Genomic DNA, 19,445 nt, shown 5'->3' on the forward strand with positions numbered 1-19,445 from the left:
ATTCTAACTGTAAATAAATATTCTATATATGTGTAGTTGATTTTCTTTGTCACATAGCATGTTTTTCTCCAAACTTCTAAAAACTTATCTCATATTGTTATCTCATGGATGTTCTAGGAGATGATTATTCTGTATTAATCAGACTCTTTCTGTAGATCCCATTTTCATTTTGGAAACAAAGGGGTTTTTTTTCATAAAGAGAAAAGAAAATTCTTGGCACACATGTCTGTATGACATTGCAAAAGACATATTTCCCCCCTGATTCTTCTTTGGAGCTTTTAGATACACTTTTTTACTGGGAGTCATGGAAAGTTTTAGTGATGTGCAGCTGCAAATGTTACTTTTTAAATAGCTTTCCATTCAAGTGCAAATTCAGTGGTAAAGAAATGTTTACATAATCCAACACTTGCTCATTCACTTTCATTCTCTCTCTCTCTCTCTCTCTCTCTCTCTCTCTCGCTCTCGCATGCATGCATGCAAGCACACACACATGCTCTTTTAGTTGACATCAAAACAATTAACTTTTCATGGCAGGGTAAAGAGCTGATAAATTTCTAGCATTGACTTTGTCCTCTCTGGTCTATAGGTTCTGATGATCTGGTGAATGAAGCGTTTGACTTTGCAAAGAATTTATGTTCCTTACAGCTGACTGAGGAAGAGATTGCCTTGTTTTCGTCTGCTGTTCTGATATCACCAGGTAGTTATCTCCATGTATTTTGATGAATCTTCTTTTCCACTGTATCCTTGTTCATCCTTTTTGCCTGCATAAACAGCTGTTGTTCCCCTACTCAAACTGTCACATTAAGAATTGTCTGGATTATCCTCTAAAGTCGTCTTTAATACATTATATCGACAGCAGTTAACTTACTGGAAATAGGCTCAAAACAAAATATGGGACATCAGCCTAAAGAGCCACAGGTAGTCAGATTTATGACCTGTCTGTTACCCAAAACATTCTGGCCAGATGTTCAAAACCTGAACTAAATTACAGAAAAATAACCAGCTGGATTGGAGCCAAGTATTATCTCTTCAATGTTCAAAAGCACTGTCATAAAGTGAAGGAAGAAAAATAGGAGCACTAGAAAGAAATGGGGTGGCAGATTTTATGTGATGGGCATAGACACTGATTGCAAGTGGTGCAGAGCATCATTCTCCCATGTATCATATCTTCCATGTATCTCTCTGAGATACATTGTGCTTCAAAGAGGCATATTCCTTCTTGAATTCCAGGAAGCACAAGGCCTCAGTTCCTTTTCCCACTCTGAGGCAGTAGGCACTCTCATGGCTGGCACAAGGAAGTATGCATCGCCTTTGGCAGAGTAGAAAGATGGCACTGTGACTGCTTTTTCATGTAGGATGGGAGCAAGCAGGACAAGAGCCTACCCCATACAAAGTCCAGCCAGAAATACATTTATTCTCATGGGAATATGCTCATTTGCGCAAAATACCCATGTGTGTACATATGTGTTTGAAAACAACCGGCTGTGTGAATGTTCATGGAAAAGTAGAAGAAATAGGGTTTGGACCATAGGTGATTAGATCAGATCACAAGCTGAATCTAGTGGACATGTTCACAATTCAGTGTGGGATTTTTAAAAACATCTGAGGGGAAAGCACTCTCCCGCTGAATGTTAATGGGCCTTGTATGCCTAAATTCGTCAGGCCTTTTAAAAATCTAATCAGGTTTTTTATTCCCTACACATGTGTGCGTACTCGCACACACACACACACACACACACACACACACACAATTCACCCAATTCTGTTCACGGCCTCCTCTAAGTTGCTTTGTCCTTTTGTCACATCTGTGGAGCAGATTAATTTAGACAAAATTAGAGCAGCACAGATGGTGTAAATGTGCTTCATATCTATAATAACATGTGCTGCAAGGATTCTGATCCTTGTTACCTCACCTTGTTACCCAGGAGAACTTGTGTTTTGTAACAGTTTGCTCCATGTTGGAAGGGATGACTCAGTGAGAACATGCTTCAGGTTAGCATCATTAGCTGCTTAGATGGAGTCATCGGAAGCAAAGCTGCTTTGCTGGGATGTATTTTAGGCTGGAGAGGTTTCTCAGCCACAGGAGAAAGGGCAGCAACAGAGCTGTGAGCAGAATCATATCCTCCAACCAAGTTTTGTTTTCTATTGCAAAACCTTCACAATGTGCAAAGGTGGAATCCCTGTGATCATGCTTGAACCTGTCTTTGTATTTAAACCTTTGCTGAGAGTTGTGTTCTAATATGATGTTTTACTAGAGTGACTGACTTAGACATAAAGGATCTGATTCAAGGCACATTTAAATCACTGTGAAACTCCATTCACTTCAGTCGGGTCATCCCAATACTGTACATCCATAAAAACGGTGTGACGATGCAGTAGTTTAATATATTTGGGAGCTAGATAAATACAAAAGGGAAGAGCAAATGGTCCTCTAAATACCCTACAGTTTGATAAGTGTCAAATATTTTGCTGCTAGTACTGAGCTGTGCCTCTCTCAGACAGAGATGGCTGGGTGTAGGAAGCTGTTTGGGAGATGTGTCCTATAGAGAAACAAGAGCAGCTACCAAACTCTTGGGCTACGCCTACACTGCAGGCTTCTTGCGCAAGAACTGTTTTGCGCAAGAGTTCTTGTGCAAAAGGTCTTGCACAAGAGTGTGTCCACACTGCCATGTGGTTTTGCGCAAGAGATGTGCTTTTGCACAAGTGCGTCCATGTCACTGTGGGCGCTCTTTTGCGCAAGAAAGCTCTGATGGCCATTTTAGCCATAGGGGTTTCTTGCACAAGAAACCCCTGTTGCCCGTCCACAGTACTCTTGTGTCTCTGAAGAGCAAACGGATATTCTGATTTTCAGAGACACAAGAGTAGTTACCGTAATATCCCATAGTTGTACCTGTCATCTCCTGAATGGGTCTTTCCTACACACTGACAAAAAGACACATGATTAATTTCCATTCTCTCCCACATCACAAAGAAACAAATGTCAAAGCAAGGATATGTGCCACTTCTTTCTGCAGTCTATGTGTTTATGTGGGGGAGGGGGTGACATAACAGACAGATGGGTTGAAACACAATGATGACTATCACAAACATTTTCTTTGTCCTAAATTTAACTGTTATGCTTTATGCATAGCAGCCCTAATTGGTAGTATTAGACACTGAAACATTATTCACGAAAACACAGTACCAACCATGCTGATTCATTTCTAAGCCCATGCTTGTTATTGAGAGAGAAATCCTTAGGGAACATCCCTCTGTGGTAAATCTGTTTTGCTCCAGCCTACCACACTGGGCCTTGGTTTAAATCCACTAGAATGCATGTTTAATGACAGCATAAATTTGGCACTTAATATATGAAGTCTGAATAGTACTGTATGCTCACTTAGGCAGGTGTTATGTAAGCTCTACGCTAATCTTGTTACTGCTGCTCCTGCTATTACCGAATCCAGGTGCTTACCTTATGTGAACAAGATTCTTTATCTTTCTAACAAGGTTCTTTCTCTGAGCATCTGTTCAGTGTCTAGAGACCACCACGCTGTCTCTTTTCAGAAAAGGCTCAAAACAGTGTGTTCCGAACAGCAATAATTTCATGCTATGCCCTTTTCATGCACTTCTCCCCACATAGAGGAGACAAAATGATGGTATGGCTGTTAGTTATATGTTGAAACATAACTTTATCAGGCCAGTATGATAAATTCATATGAATGGTTAGTTTACAATAATCCTATCCAATCAGTGCTATTACTTCCCTTCTGTCTCTGATTTAAAAAATAAGCATCTGTATGGGGGAAGGGCTCTTCTACATTTCCTTGTTCTTCCTGTAAAATCTTTCTGCTCTAAAATAGATTTTTCGTTTCCTGTTTGAAAGCCAAAAACTATTTCTAAGACCCACTCAGAAAAGAGAGAGAGAGAGATTTGCAGCATGAAAACAAAAACTTTATTGGTCCAGTAATTGGATTGGATTGATAGACAGAGAATTGAATCATGAACTGCTGCACTATTTGCATATGGTTGTTTCAGGAAGCCATGAGTTGGGAGAATGTAGATCCTCATCTTTCACAGAAATCATAGGGAGTTTTCCTTTTGACGTCAGTACAATCAAGATAGGCTCCAAACAGCTATTTCTATAAACATATTCTCCCAGATAATTTTGATTTTATGTTACCTGGTGCTATTTACAAAGGAGTGCATTTTTAAATAATGATAAACTTGCATTTAAAGAGGTTGCAACAATTTAAAAAAAAATTAAATTGCCATATTTTATTGCTGTCAACGAGGTGTGACTAGTTTGCTCAGTTTGTTTATTCTTTCTGTACTCAATGGGTGCCAAAATAACGGTACTTGTACTGCCTGTGAAATATGATAGATATGATAGAGAAATATGAACAAGAAAACAATAGAGAATAAATGAATTGTCTGGACATTGTTTACATTTTTTGCAGGAGTTTGTCCATTTTGTCATGCCTTTCCTCGCTTATCCTTTTTATTAAAGTCCACCTAGTCAAGTTCAAACATGTAAATGCAATGTATTGGTAGCAATTACATACTTCATGTCGATGAGTTGAACTCCCAGGTGATTGTATAATAGTTCATAATATTCTGCCTCTGAAATAATGTGTTAATAGCATCACAGTTCCTTAGCATAACGAGATTAGCATTTGTCAGCATGGTGCATGTTACCAATGCATGTATGAGTCCTCTTTCCTTGTTATTGTTGGCTTTAGACCTTGCCTTTCTTCTTCGTCAGATCGAGCCTGGCTAATAGAACCAAGAAAGGTCCAGAAACTTCAGGAAAAGATTTATTTTGCACTTCAACATGTGATTCAGAAGAACCATCTTGATGATGAGACCTTGGCAAAGGTAGATCCTTAGAACACACTAGTTCAAGACTATATTAACAGAATAAAACTTCCTTGGATTCAGAAGTGTTGCCAAAATGTATATAGCAAATCTATTATAACTCTTCTTATATATTTGATAACCAAAGTAAGGCTTTGATAGAGGATGTGGAGGAAGTGGAGGAACAGACAAAGGTGAAGCAGCAATTTAGTCATTACCAGATTATCTAATGCAGTATTCAAAATGTAATCTTTTTTTTTAAAGAATTCACTGAGAATGAGAGTCAGAAGACTCTGGAAGATATTAATATAAGAATTCAGAAAACAAGCTCAGTCTTAATATATTTCCCCACTGACTAAGGGTAAGAAAGAAAGTGTTACCATTTTATAATATTATAATATAACTAGAAGATTTACCCGACATTGCTTGGGTCCTTAACTCAAATAAGTTTTGTTTTTCTTCATCTAACTCATTGTTCTGGGGTGAAGCTGTGGAAAAGGGGGTTAGTATGCAGGTTGCCCCGGGGAGAGAGTACAAACCCAGCCCTTTCACACCACGAAAGCTTGGGGCCACGTGAGAAGTGCCTGCCTATAGCCACTGCAGCTGGCACAGCCAGGAGAGGGGTACATGTCCCCCAACTGGGGGACAGACAAACACACAGACAGACACACAAACAGACAAACTCTCTGGAATATATAGTAGATATCTGTCCCTTTCTCCGCTCCTGTCCCCTGCTGGCCTAATGAGGTTATAGCTGTCCTAGTCCCCATCTCTGCCCCCTTGCTGCTCCCCTGTGGTCATTCTGCAGTAGAACTGTCCCGCCTGCCAGACTCCTCTCTTTCCATTTTATGAGAAGCAATCGAATTCCAGGCACATCTCATTATCTTGGTATAACCAAATCCTTACCTTATTTTAAGCTACATACCAATTAGGTGGTCCTAGATCTTACCCTTTCGGAGGAATTCTTACACAAACAGATGTATGGATGAATACATAGACAGACAGATGCACAAACTCTGTAAAATATATAGTAGATGTTTCAATAGTTTGACTGAGGGGGTTATCACATACTGCGAACATAGCATCGAGTTATTCCTGAAGGTTCACACCCATAGATTAACCTGAATAAATCTGGTATTTATTCTTTATCCTATTGGCCAAATATTTTGCTTCCTATTTGCTATAATTGTAATTGTTTAAAACAGAAATAAAATTTGTAAAACTTGAAATGAGGAAAATCCCTTCCAGTTTTCAATAACAGACAATAATTTTACCAATTGGGTTGGTAAGGCTTCTTACTGAAATGCTCATATACACATATTTGTTAACACCGGGGAAAAGTGTAGGCACATTAGTCTAGAAAATCAAATGGAGAGCACATCTAGCACCGTGCTTTTTTCATGTAAGGATCACAAGGATACTTACTTTGTAAATTTTAGAGATTCCATATCTGCCAAATGTAGGTATTACTGTAAGAAAGGATCTTGAAAGCATCGTCAGATAAGCAAGGCCTAATACTGCAGTCCTGGTAAAAATAAATAAATAAATAAATAAATAAATCCCTCCTCCCACTAATTTCAGAGTTTTGCCAGAGAAAAGATTATAAAATGTGTGGGGTACATAACATAAATTGTCAATTCAGAGGAAAATTGAGACATTTTAATTAGGTAGGCTCCCCATGTAACTGCACAAAAAATGCACTACTTTCCACAGGAAATTCTATAGGTTTATGTGGTAGTATTTTTAGTCAGTTAGAAAAACTAACCACATAGCACTCTGATGCTGAGGGAAAGAAAGGAAACTGCCGCTATTCTTTTCTCTGCTAGTCTTATTTTCTTCTTTTTCTTTCCAACCATTAATGATTATATTTGGTGCTATTACGGGGATGAGATTTCATTAAGGACCACCTCCAATATTCAGCCCTCTCTCTTACATGACTATTTTAAAATAACACCCGTGCATCTAGGACAGTTGTGTTTGGTCTTTAATTGAAAACCAGCCTCTTCTAGACAATTTTTGCCAGTTGGGGTGGTAATTTTAAACAGGTTTTGCTGTTCTCGGTAAATCATAGTCAGTTATTCTTCTACCCAGCAGGATGCTACCTATGTGCATTCTGGAAACCCTGCTTTATTTCTAAACACTTTCTTGCTCTTTTTTTCCCTTACAGTTAGTAGCCAAGATACCAACCATTACTGCACTTTGCAACTTGCATGGAGAGAAACTGCAGGTATTTAAGCAATCTCATCCAGATATAGTGAATACACTGTTTCCTCCATTATACAAGGAGCTTTTCAATCCAGACTCTACCACTGGCTGCAAATGAAGGGGAAGATAGAATTGTCACATAGTCATGGAATGCATCACTGTTAAGACAAAAGAAATGTTTTCATGAAGACTTATTAAAAATGTCACTACTGCAACACTAGGAATGTCCTGCACTTAATAGAATTATTTTTCACCGCTACAGTTTGAAGAATGTAAATATGCACCTCTGAGTGGGGCTCTTTTATTCTTGTCTTTCTTTTACTTCTTTTTTTTTTAACAGACCATAAATATACAAATATAGGACACTGGGTGTTACCTTTTTTATTTTATTGGGGTATGTTTTGGGAGACAACTGTTCATAGAATTTTATTGTAGATATAAATGAGAATAGAGGAGTACTTTGCAGTATTACTCTTGCTGTTTATTGTTCAAATATAATTTAAGAAAATTCCACTTATTAGACTTGCCTATTTCTATGTTTTAGATAGTTTAATGCATGTGGAAATTTATAGCTGTCTTGGAAATTGTTGTGCATATATGAAATTATATATTCATATACAATTTCATATAAAATATGCACATACTGTAGCTTAAAAATCCCATGCCTACTTTCAAAGGATGCTCCATCAGGCTCTCCTGCATTTTTTACACTCCAACTCATATATTAGATTTATTCTGGGCAATCAGGATTTTGCTCTGTGAGGCGGAGTGAAATCCTCACTCACCAATGTGTAATGACAGAATGGTATCACTTCTGAGAAACTTGTCATATAGAGTGCATAGGCAGTATGCAGTCTGTAAATCAAACATTAAGATTGTGTCAGTGATGGAAAAGCCTTGTCTGGATGGTTCAAATGGACAGAGGAAAAGTTATTTGGAATTTTCTCCCTGTTACAGGAATAAAGCATATATAAAAATGAACATAAGAGGACGGCATGCCAGTAAAGTACCTATAACAGAGAGTAAACATTTATCCCAAACAGAACATTTTTGTGAAAGAGCAAAACATTATATTTTATTAATGCTTCTTAGAGAACTAGATACTAGGCCCATCTTCTACCCCTGGACTTAAGTTGAACCAAGAGAGGGCCCAATACATAGCTTTGAAGAGTAAAAATGTGATGTGGTGATCCTGGTAGTGGTGGCAGGAAAGACAGTGGCCAGGTGAACCACAGTAAGCTGTTGTATGACAATGGAGGATTTCCATTTCCTGTAAGTATGTTGCTATTAGAGCTTCAGGCTAGGCCAGGGAATTGAATTCAAAATAGAGGTAGCAGCCTGGATAGCAGCATTCAAATGCAAATGTGAATCTGTCCCAGATCATTCTCCCAGACCTGAGAGTGTTCTAATCCAGGGTTGTATTCATGCCTTTTTGTGTTGCTGATCCTGGGCAGAGGGAAGTGGGAGAGCAGGCCAAGCTGAAAAAGCAGTAATGAATAATGTGTTTGTTTCTCCAAGATCCACACCCAGTAGACCTTCCACCTGTGAGAAGAGAAGGGATTCTCCCACCATATCATACTTCCTGCTGTCCCCTTATCTTGTGGAGGCTTCTCCATAAGTTCAGGCACCTGAGCATGGGCAACTGGCAAAAAGAGAGAATTTGGGGCAGGAGAGAAGGGATCACTTCCTCCCCCATCTCCACCATCCACCTAGAAATTAATGCAACCTGAGTCATTCAGCACCATAAACTGTCCCATGCAGGGATTTCTGCAGCCCTGTCAGTATGGCTCCACAAATAGGGAGGTGGAGGAGACTCCCTGAGACACCCACAGCTGAGGTGGAAGTGCATGGATTGCCCTAAGCCTCTGGCCCATTTCCAGGAGTCTGCAGGGATCTGGCCTGAATCTCCTCCTCATCACAGCTTCCTGTGGATTCTTTGATAAGATGTCAGGGTTGGCCCCTGAGGAAGGATAAGGGAATTTTATGGAGTTTTCCTTTCCCCCAGCTGGATACTCTTCTGTTGTATTGGCATGGAAGGGGCCTAACTGGGCAAAGTTAAAAATTGTTTGCCTCTCCAGCTCATTTTCTTTAGTAATCACAGACAAGATAAAACATCAATACATTTGAAAAGCCTCCATTATGCATGTAAGTCATAGGTTTATATTAGATAATTTTTTTGACTGGCCTGTCTCTAATCTCAAAAAATGTGCAAGCTGAAATAGTTCACCTTGGAAATTATTTATTTTCAATCAGATGGTGCTTGCGAAAGTACTTTGTACTGTGCATCTATTTCTGTAATTACTTGTTTTCTAAACCAGGGCCATGTTCACTGATATTTACTAATTACACTGAAAATGTCCTCAATTAAAATAACAAATAAAATTTGCACTTCTATAGCAACTTCCATCTCAACACAACTAATTAATACTGCTTTAGCCCTACAATATCCATGTATGGTGATAATGTATTTATATTCCCATTTTATAAAGGAGGATGGTGAAGCTCAAGACGGCTATGGGCCTAACCCTAAATCTCTAAAGAGAGAGTTTTATTTGACTTCACTTGGAGCAAAATCTTGAGCTAACATGTGACTTGCTCAAAGTCGTGCAGAACATCTGTGGCAGAATCATTACTAGTTTCTTCCTTCATATTATTATCTAAAGTCTTGATTATCCAAATTAACTCGGTGCCTCCCCTCTCCATGACAGTCAGATAATCCAGGTATGCAAATATGTTACAGTAAGAAAAATATATGTTGATACAGCTAAAAATAAAAGTACCCATCAAGTCAGAGTGTAGCTCAGAAGAGAATATGTATACAGTTATTCCCCTGCTTGTCTTTGAAGGGGTTCAGCTACCTGTGCTTAAAAAAGTGTTTGTTTCAGTGTTATTGTGACCAGACGTAATATACATAGCAAAGACCCAAAGAGTATATGATTAAATATAATTGTTCTTTTTCTGTTTTTTTGGTAAATAATGAGGTTTTGTAATGTGGATAATGAATAGTCCTTCATTACTTTGTGTTGCTTCATGAAAAGTTTTTCAATTCCTTTCCTTTCATAAAACAAAACAAATATCTTTGGGAATTTTATCCCTTGTGCTCTCGTTAACTGGACATAGACACAAAAGATTTGACTCAGCCTTTATATAGTGCTTTTCATCTTCACAACACTTAACCCTCAGCCAGTTAATCCTTTAAACACTTTTCATGTGTAAGAATTATTATACCTTTTTTAAAATGGTGAAACTAAGACAAAAAAATTAAAGAATGATGCTAATGGTTACAAAAGAAGTAGTGTGCAAACTGGGAATTCTTTCCTAGACCACTTTTTAATGTGCATTGCTGCTCCTCTGCATTAAGATTTTTAGAACAGTATTTAAAAATTGGCAGTTCATAGAACCTAGATCACCATTAAAAAGGCAAGCGTTATCAATGTATAATTATTGAATTTACTCATCGCAAATTATATTTGTTGTTAATTTAGCATCCCACTTTTTATTACTTTTGAATAAACTGCACATAGGGCCTGCTTTTTTTCCCAATATATTTGTTAGTAGTCACTGAATACTTAAATTATCAGCAACAGCAGTTAGCAACTAGTCAAAGTTTGCAAACAAGTTGGTTTGAAATTTGTTTTTAAGTAAAATTGTTTTGGTCCTTGATTGGAAGACTCAAACTTATAATTCCATAGAAAAATGACTAATTAATCACGCAGTCTAGTACAGATTTGCAGATGATGGTTCATTTGTGCCAATATTTGAAAAAATTGAAATTGTATATCTTTTTCATGAATAGATGACAAGCATCTTAAAAACAAGCTACAACATGAGCTCCACTTGTACTAGTAAACAACTTAATTTCTATTTCTTTTATTTCAGAAAATATGTATGCTTCTTTGTATATATTATTAGTAGTACTAGTTACTCCACAGTTGTATCTAAGACAGCAACGGTTAATACCCTACAATTAGAATCTGTCATAGTTCAACCACTGCTTGTGTGTTAGTTACTGGTACTTTTTAATGGCAAGCACTTTAAATGGGGCCGATTTTCAATGATTGATTAATCCCAACGCTTAAAAAAAAAGAATGTTTTAAAAATTTATACCTTCTCCTCCATTTCTAGCATTGTATTCAGATCATTTTACCATATTGAACCAAATTATCTGCACTGTCTGAATAGACAGATGTAGACAGCTTGTTACGCGACTACAGAGACTTAATTTTGGTGTGAATGTCACTCCTGCTAACTCTCTGTGTGAAGACTTAATTCCAAGAGTGATATTTCCTTCTAATGGGAAGATTAGTTCCTCAACTGCTAGGAAAACAGAGTAATAGAAGTTACTCAATTAAATCAAGCAGTTTGTAAATGCAATATATAGGTTTTAGGATTGGCTTGTGATTGGCAATATTTAGGATCTGATTCTGCAAGTTGCTCAGCTCCCTAACAAAAGCAGAAGGCCCGGAGCACCTCAGAAGAGGTATTTGGCACTTGATATAATCAAAGACTTCAAAGTTTGAAACTTTCATTTGAGCTCTGAGGAACACATGTCAAATGTTGCCTTTGTGTTTGTTTTAATGCTTTTAGTTTGTGGTTCCCATTGCTAATTCCAGACCCATTGCATAAGGGGATAATTTATTTCCTCCATTTCACCTTGGACTTTTAGATGGGTCCAAGCGATGTGTTTAAGAAGGTGAGGAAGATGAAAAAGTATTACCCAAGACAAGTTTTACTCTGTGATGATTGGTTTTGGTGCTGGGCATCCTGGGTAACCTGTGTTAGTGTGAGTTTTCTTTGGACTATCTATATTTTGTTCCCCGTCTGCAAAGGTTGGGAAAAGGAACATCCCCTTGCCACCTTCCACCTCCACCCTACGTTGTGGAATGATAATGGGTAATGATAAGCTGTTTCATGGAGCAGGCAGAATCCTCAGATGTAGTGCAGATTTGGAATGTGTTCTGGTTGGTAGATGTGCATAATCACATATGCACCAGTCCCAAAATCCCTTCTATGCTATTATGGAGCTGCACAACATGTCACAAAGGGTGTTTGGGCTCCCTACATCTTCCTCCTAATACCATCCTTCCCCAGACAGCCTATCTCTATTGGTTGTGTTTCATTCACAATCACATAAAGACCTTGCTTGGACGGGAGGATTCGGCCATATTGTTACACAATATTAGGCATTCCTTGGAATATAACTGGATAATGAGATGAGACTGACACGCGACACAGTTGTTTTGGTCTAAACACATCCTGTATAAATATCTCTGTTGAAACTGAAACTCGAGACAAAACCAGCTTTTTTTTCCACCTGACACAAATGAAATATACTATTTATTCTTAACCTTGCCCAGCACTTTCTTCCTCCACTCTTAGGACTACCTACTATCTCTGACATCCTGTAGAAACAGTGACTCAGAGAATCAGGCCTCTTCTTTCCTTTCAAAGTTTCACACTTTGTAAATGACAATCACTGCTTGATGCAAATGTTGCACTGTATTGCCACTCAGGGACGTTTCATTATTAAAAATAAATATAATGGTCACAATAAGGAAAAGAATGTTAGAGGCTTTGAAGGGCACACATTTAGATGCCCAAATGAGAGATCCAGACAAGGCTTTCAAGGCAAGGGTTAGAAACAACATTGGTTAGAAACTGAATTCACTGTCATTGAATTCACTGTCATTGTTGCCGCAGCTCAGTTCAGGACCTTCTTCTTTTATTGTTTTGCATCCAGTAAGGTGTTTCTGAGCAGTTAATTCATGTTTTCAAATGTCCCCACACAATCAGAATGTAAATTAGCTCTCTAGGAGTTACTGAAATGAGACTATTAACAAAAGAAAGTTTGACTTATAGGTACTGAGGTAAGGTACCAATAATGTGGGCCATATTTGGAATTCCTGGAGGTATGTAGGGTGAAGGACTAGGACACAATAAATGATAGCATGTTGGTAGTAACAGCCACCATTTTGCTGACTGACCATCTGGAGAAATAATCACTGAGAGCTAGCCATAGAAAAGAAAGAGATTAAGTATTATCCTTTCCTGTCATGGATGCATCAGATCCTCAGGCCCAGTCCCAATCTGTGGCACTAAGCCAGGTCTTCTCCCAGCATACACCCATGTCCTTCTGTGTGGGTTGAGACACTGTTATTTTTTATTACTCCACCAGAGGCATGATATTCTCATAATCCCCTATGTTAGAATGGAAACAATGTTCCTCCTCCCCAGTCCCGCTTCTCGATGCCTTAACCAGGCCCACACTTCATCTGTTTACCAAGAACTGCTTGCCCTCTGGGTGCAGAGAACGTGAACACACACACATACAATCAATTCCCTCCAGCCCCTCACCTAGTGAAGCTGATCTTACTCCCTGACTAAGATAAGCTCACATTACTTCTCCCATATTTGTTAGGGATCCCTTTCTACCTCTGTGTCCCCCATACAGGGAGGATGAATGAAAAACCTCACATCAAGAGTTGGAAGGCAGAGACAAAGGCCCTGCTACCAATAGTATAAAGCTATAAATCTGTCTAGCAAAATTCTTATACTGGTAGCCATCACCATTCTAGTTAGATCCTTGCAGCTTGAGTTTAGGCTATTCAAGTTTCTGGTCTACTTCAAACCTGTCATGGAGGTTATGGAGATCCAAAGAATTGCATCAGCACATCAGAAGGTAGAGCCTCCTGACCAATCAGAGAGCTCCCCACCTCAAACATATCCATGACTGGGTTACTCAAGATCTGAGAAGTGACTAACCTACTTTGGAACCTGCTTAAAGCTAATTCACCCCACAGAAACCCTCATCCTAGAGGCATGTGAGACCTTCTCCACTGGGAAGGCCTAAAACTGCCTCCTTAGTCTCTCTCTGCCAGCAGTTTAGATTATATGGCTCTCACAGTTAATGTTTTAAATGACTAATGCACAACTTCTAAAGTGGTCTAGAAGCAAAATATTTAAATATAAAAGTCACTTGCATGCACAGCCTGCACTATAGAAAAAAAAATCCAGTGTGGAAAAAAAGACAGAAAAAATTCTCTGTGGTTTCTAATAGATCAATAACTCTCCCTAAAAGACAGTCTGAATGTACAATGACATGGATGGATTATGCCAATCTGCTAGTGTCCTTTTTAAATAATCCTTCCATTTGTTTACACTTAGGGTATGTCTACACAGTCACGTATAGCTTGAACTAAGCTATACACTTTGAACTACGCAAATTGTGTAGTTTATTTCAAAATAAAGCACTATTCCGGCATCTTTCTTATTCCTCATGCAACGAGGTTTACAGGAAGGCAGACTAAGACACTGTTATTTCTAATCTATTTCGAAATAACAGGCGTGCTGTTAAGATGTGCACAACTCTTTTTCGGGATAACGGATGTTATCCTGAAATAACGCCACTGTGTAGACATAACCTAAAAGACTAAGGAAATACACAAATTCATCATAGAAGAAGGATCAGATTCTTGTTTGGAGCTTAATATTGCCCGAACATTTATTGCAGACAATGAGCATAATACTGTTGACAGTGAGTTCAGTAACTTGATGTATTGCACATACATATTTTCATCATCCTAACAATTCAACTGCATCTTATAGGGAGAGTGAAAGAAAACATCATTGAATATAGCAGCAATAAATTCTAAGTGTTTCTTTGTAACTATACATGCAGAAAATGTTTGCTTTGCACGCTGTCGTCTGTACAGTAACATAAAGAAAAAACTTCATCTACTGTAGATATGACAATGTTTTTTCATATTTGTTGGACTTGCTAATCTTTAAGATACTGCTGTTGGGAAACATGTATATGCTTCAAGACAAGGCAGCGCTCCTTGTTTATTGCTATACATTGTCACCGGTGATACATGCGCCATAAAACTATATCTGGACAGAATTAGAAAAACTTCCCCTTGTTTTCAATTTTGGTCCCTTATTATTTAAGCAGCAAATGCTCAAATGTGTTGAAGAACAAGTCAGGCCAGATGGGCAACCACAGAGAACAGACTTTACCTTGAAGACTGTTCTACTTAAAAACAGCTTATAAAAAAGCACTTATATTTGTCTTGATTAGACGCCCAGCTTAAGAAATCAAAGTAAATAGATTAGTCTGTCAGCTTCTTCTGGGATTCAAATGCACTATAATTGTTTTCTTTAAATGTGTCACTTCAGTGTCTGAATCGGGCAAATTTTTTGTTGTCGTTGTTAATATGAAATTCTAATAATAATTTAACCCTTCTAAAGTGTGGACCTTGCATTCATGTGCAGTAGATGGGGAATTTGTTCATGCACTTATTATTTAAAAAAATCACTGAGTCGCATAACAAGTGAACTAGCTGTGGTAATCTTTGCCTCTTGCATTATTGCAGTGCGACCTCCAGTGGGCTACAAGGGGGCAGCTCAGTAATTGTATGTGTGGCCAGGAATAAAGCACAACTGAAACTCTGAGCTACTGTTCACACCCCCATCAAGAAAAAGTAGAGGTGTTTTGAGTTTTATGCTAATCTCTGCAGGATGATTCCCATGTCAGACTAATTGCCCTGGCTGTAATCGATGGACAATATACATACATAAATTAGGAATCTGAATGACTACAAAAATCCCTTATTTTACTACTGCATTGACTGCCTCATCTGATTAACAGTAAAGAAAATACAAAAAACAAAACAAACAGAAACTGAGTATGTATTGTAGAAATGTAGAGGACAAATAAAATATTTTTTCAAATGCAATTACTTTTAATATATGCTTGTGGAAGGTCTACTACTATGTATGCTGTCTCTGGAATTTTTGCTGTAAATAACTTGGGACAGTGAATACACTGAGTTTTTCTATGTCTCTGTTTAAGCATAAGACTTTGTAACAATTTTTTTTAAACAGGATAAAAACATCAAAGAGCAAACTATGTACTTGCTTCCTATGAGTGTAATGTTTTCTTCAGTTTTTATTGGAAACTGATTGTAACAGATAAAGCCTTTTGATCAGCCATTGGTGTTTAGTGTATACTTCTGTTTGTAATGGGAAAAAATAAGACAGAACTGTCAATGATACCTGTTCCCAATGAGTCTGTAAAGTAAATATTGCGCTAATAATACCTGAAGACTGCATTTGAACAATACAACCTGCAAAAGGTTACTTGAGCAAATAATGTTTCCTTGCATCATATGGCTTTTGTGAATCTTTCCAGCATGGATTATATTAATAAAAACAAACTCTTCTTTCCCATGAACTAAATATTTTTGTATGCTTTTAATTTCTTATTCAAATTTGAGGTCAGGCCACTCATTAGCTGTAATCTGAAGCCATAACTGACCTTCACCAAATAAACATTTTAAAGGTCATAACAGAAAAAAAGAAACTGTGTCCAGTGTATCAACAGCTATAACAACACAAGCAGGAGCATAAATAACATGCAACCCATTTGGATGCCTTTCCTGCATCCTAAATATTACTTTAACAGCTAGTATTTTATGATTACCAATTTATAAATAAAATAAAAATAGCTATTTAGATTTAAATGAAACTTTCTAATATTTTTAATATCCCTGAAAATGCTTCCTTGCTTTTAGGATTGTGAGTGGATATGATTTGTCATATACTTCCAAGTTTCAAAGGTTTACTATTTTTAACCTATTTCCAGTTACTTTTGTTAGAGTGAAGTGAGATGTTAAATCCCTGATTTCAAAACCCTGAGCTATTTGGTGCTTGGCTGTAGCTACATTGTTGTAAATTGATTTAATTTGATTTTTGGGGGGAGGAGGGGAAAGGAGGCGGGGTAGTTTGCTACTCAATGAGCACGTTTATCACTTTGGTAACGCACAAGAGCTGCATTGCCTGACAAGAGTGTAAAAAAATCAAATACAAATGGAATAAATATTAAATTACACTCAAAGCAGAATAAAACATACTTTCTAACGCTAAATGCCTCCTAGAGCCAACATTGATTTTTTGTTTCTGAAGCTTAATTGTATAATAATAATTAATAATGAATGCTGTATTTTTATTTGCCTGTAGATGCAAAAAGCAAAATCACAAATGACAACATGACATATTGGTTGAAACTCTGGCCCTGTTGAAGTAAATGGTAAAACTCATATTGACTTGAATGGAGTCAGGATTTCATCCATCGTTTTTATACATTTGCAGTTTTCTTCTGATCTTGCTCTGCTCTCTCTCTCCCTTGTTTAATATATGAGCCCTAATTTATGTGTCTGTGAGTAAAACTACAGCCTGATTCATTTAGAAAGTGACCATTGAGGGGGTCTTTTTTTAATCATAAATATCCTAGAACCAGCATCCCTGTCAAATAAAAAAGTTTTATATTGCTTTAGAATGTAATAGATTTTTGTCTTATTTTATGTCCTGTAATTTATTAGTTGAATACTTTTAGCATTCCATAATAATGCACACATGATTTTTGAATGTTTTCTGTAAATGACAATCAATGTTGATGAAGTTCCTTTCTTTAATGCTGAATTAAAAAACTGTATAAGAAAATAAAATCTGACTTCTGACTTTGTTTTATCCTGAAATGGGGAAAGTAGATTTATCATTTGACACACTGAAGAACATGTACTGAGTGGGAATTTAAACACATGGAAGTGTAAGCAAAAATCATAAGATTTTCAGGATTTTGTTCTTTTACATATGGCATGAAGTATAACATATGTATCTCTCAGTGCACTAAAATAACTGCTGGTTTACCATTTAAATTAGAGCCAGCAGTGAAATTAACTTCATATTAATTATAGGAACTGTCCTATTGCAACCCGGGTCCCTGCCAGCTCTTTAAATAACTCTCTGCTGTTTTTTTCCTCACCTCAACCAGCTCCTGCATTCTGAGATGCAACTTTTGAATATGTATATGTTAGATGGTTCTTTGAGTTTTTGTGTTTCTGTCGTTCTCTCTCTGTGTGTGTGTGTGTGTGTGTGTGTGTGTGTGTGTGTGTTTGTTAAGAAAAAGCCTCAGCTAATAGAAGAGCAATTTTTTTCATTCATGGAAGTGGCAGAATTAAAAATCAGCGTGATATAAGATTTTCTATTCGCTACACCTACCTGCAAAGATAACCATTGTCACTCATCTATTTTTAAAAATTGGCCTATGTGTAATAAAAGTGACACAACACTTCTGTAGACAGTCACAGTTTTCATAATCTGAGGACTTAAGGCTAGATTTTTAAAATATATTTAAAGATGCAAAACATCCCACTAGGTACCTATCTGTGCCGTTCGGGACCTAAATCTCTTTACAGAGGGCTTGACACTTTACATAAATCACACATATAGCCCTGTTGACTGGGATTACTCACATGGTTAAAGCAAAATGTACGTTTCAGTGCATCATTGAATCAGGGCTGTAGTGGATGGGGGCCACATTGCACTATGGTTTCCATTGCTTCCCTTCTCTAGCGTCCTTCTCCTACTTAAGGCATACAGGAGTCTGTCCAAGCAATAAAAGTTATTTTTCCTCCCTGAGGGCAGATTGAATCACAGTGAAGAAAAGAAAAAGTTAATTTAAAAGGGTGCTCAGTCTCTCAGTCACCCTTTTGGGGCCTGGCTGGCTTGCAGACTTTTTAATGTCCGGATCGGGGCTAGAGTCCATCTCCTACTCCACAGCTTTCTCTAACACCAATGACTCGCTTCCTCTTTGCTGAGCTAACCTTGTAACTAGCTGTCTTTGAGTATGTTACGGTGCAGGTAGACACCTGTGGCTGGCCCGTGTCTGCTGACTCAGGCACTCAGCACTGGGGTCATTTAATTGCGGTCAATGTTTGGGGTCAGGCTGCAGTCTGAATTCTGCGAGCCTCCGACCTGGCAACTAAGCCCAAATGGTTCCACGGCAATTAAATAGTCCCTTAGACTGAGCCTCAGGCTCCCAAGTCAGTTTGCACAGTGGAGCCTCAGGTGTCTAATGGCAATGTAGACATACCATCTGAGGCACAGCAGTCTTCCCCTAGTTACCTTCCCTTCCTGTGGCAGGCTTTCTCCTTGGCTATGGAATAGTGGCCAATCTCATTCTGCAGCTCCTAGGTCAGGTGCTTGGGATAGCTGCTCAGCCTACTGCCTGACTCCTCTATGTCCCATGGACTTCCCATTCACTAGTGAATGGTCTGAGCATCCTAGAAAGCAGCCCTGAGCATTAAGCCTTTAGAGAGGATATTACCAATTTGAGGTCATTATCCCCAATGTGACTTATGCAGCACCAAGGCCCTCAATCTCTAGTGACCATACAAATTCTTGAAAGCTTTGCATTCACCACACGGCATTTGCCTGCAAGGTCCCCAGATAGCATCAACCATCAGAGTTGGCATTATTGCACTAATATCTTTATAAATTGGTCAGTCCCAATCGACTCATCAATCTGGGCACAGGACTGTTTGTGAGGGTACAGCCACTTCCAT

The 19,445-nt window shown here is 38.1% G+C and overlaps 1 protein-coding gene across 1 annotated transcript in view; it reads left to right on the top strand.

Annotated features, from left to right (window-relative positions):
• RORB (RAR related orphan receptor B) overlaps positions 1-17,554 on the top strand; it is a 203,606-nt gene extending 186,052 nt beyond the window's left edge. The window contains exons 8-10 of the mRNA XM_006137819.5: positions 587-697; positions 4,745-4,857; positions 7,004-17,554. Of these exons, the coding sequence (XP_006137881.1) occupies positions 587-697; positions 4,745-4,857; positions 7,004-7,159 (380 nt within the window). The 3' untranslated portion in view covers positions 7,160-17,554. The remainder of the gene's footprint in view (positions 1-586; positions 698-4,744; positions 4,858-7,003) is intronic.
• The last annotated feature ends 1,891 nt before the right edge of the window (positions 17,555-19,445 follow it).

Source organism: Pelodiscus sinensis, chromosome 6 (genome assembly GCF_052426305.1).
Source record: "Pelodiscus sinensis isolate ZL-2025 chromosome 6, ASM5242630v1, whole genome shotgun sequence".
Lineage (NCBI taxonomy): Eukaryota > Metazoa > Chordata > Testudines > Trionychidae > Pelodiscus > Pelodiscus sinensis.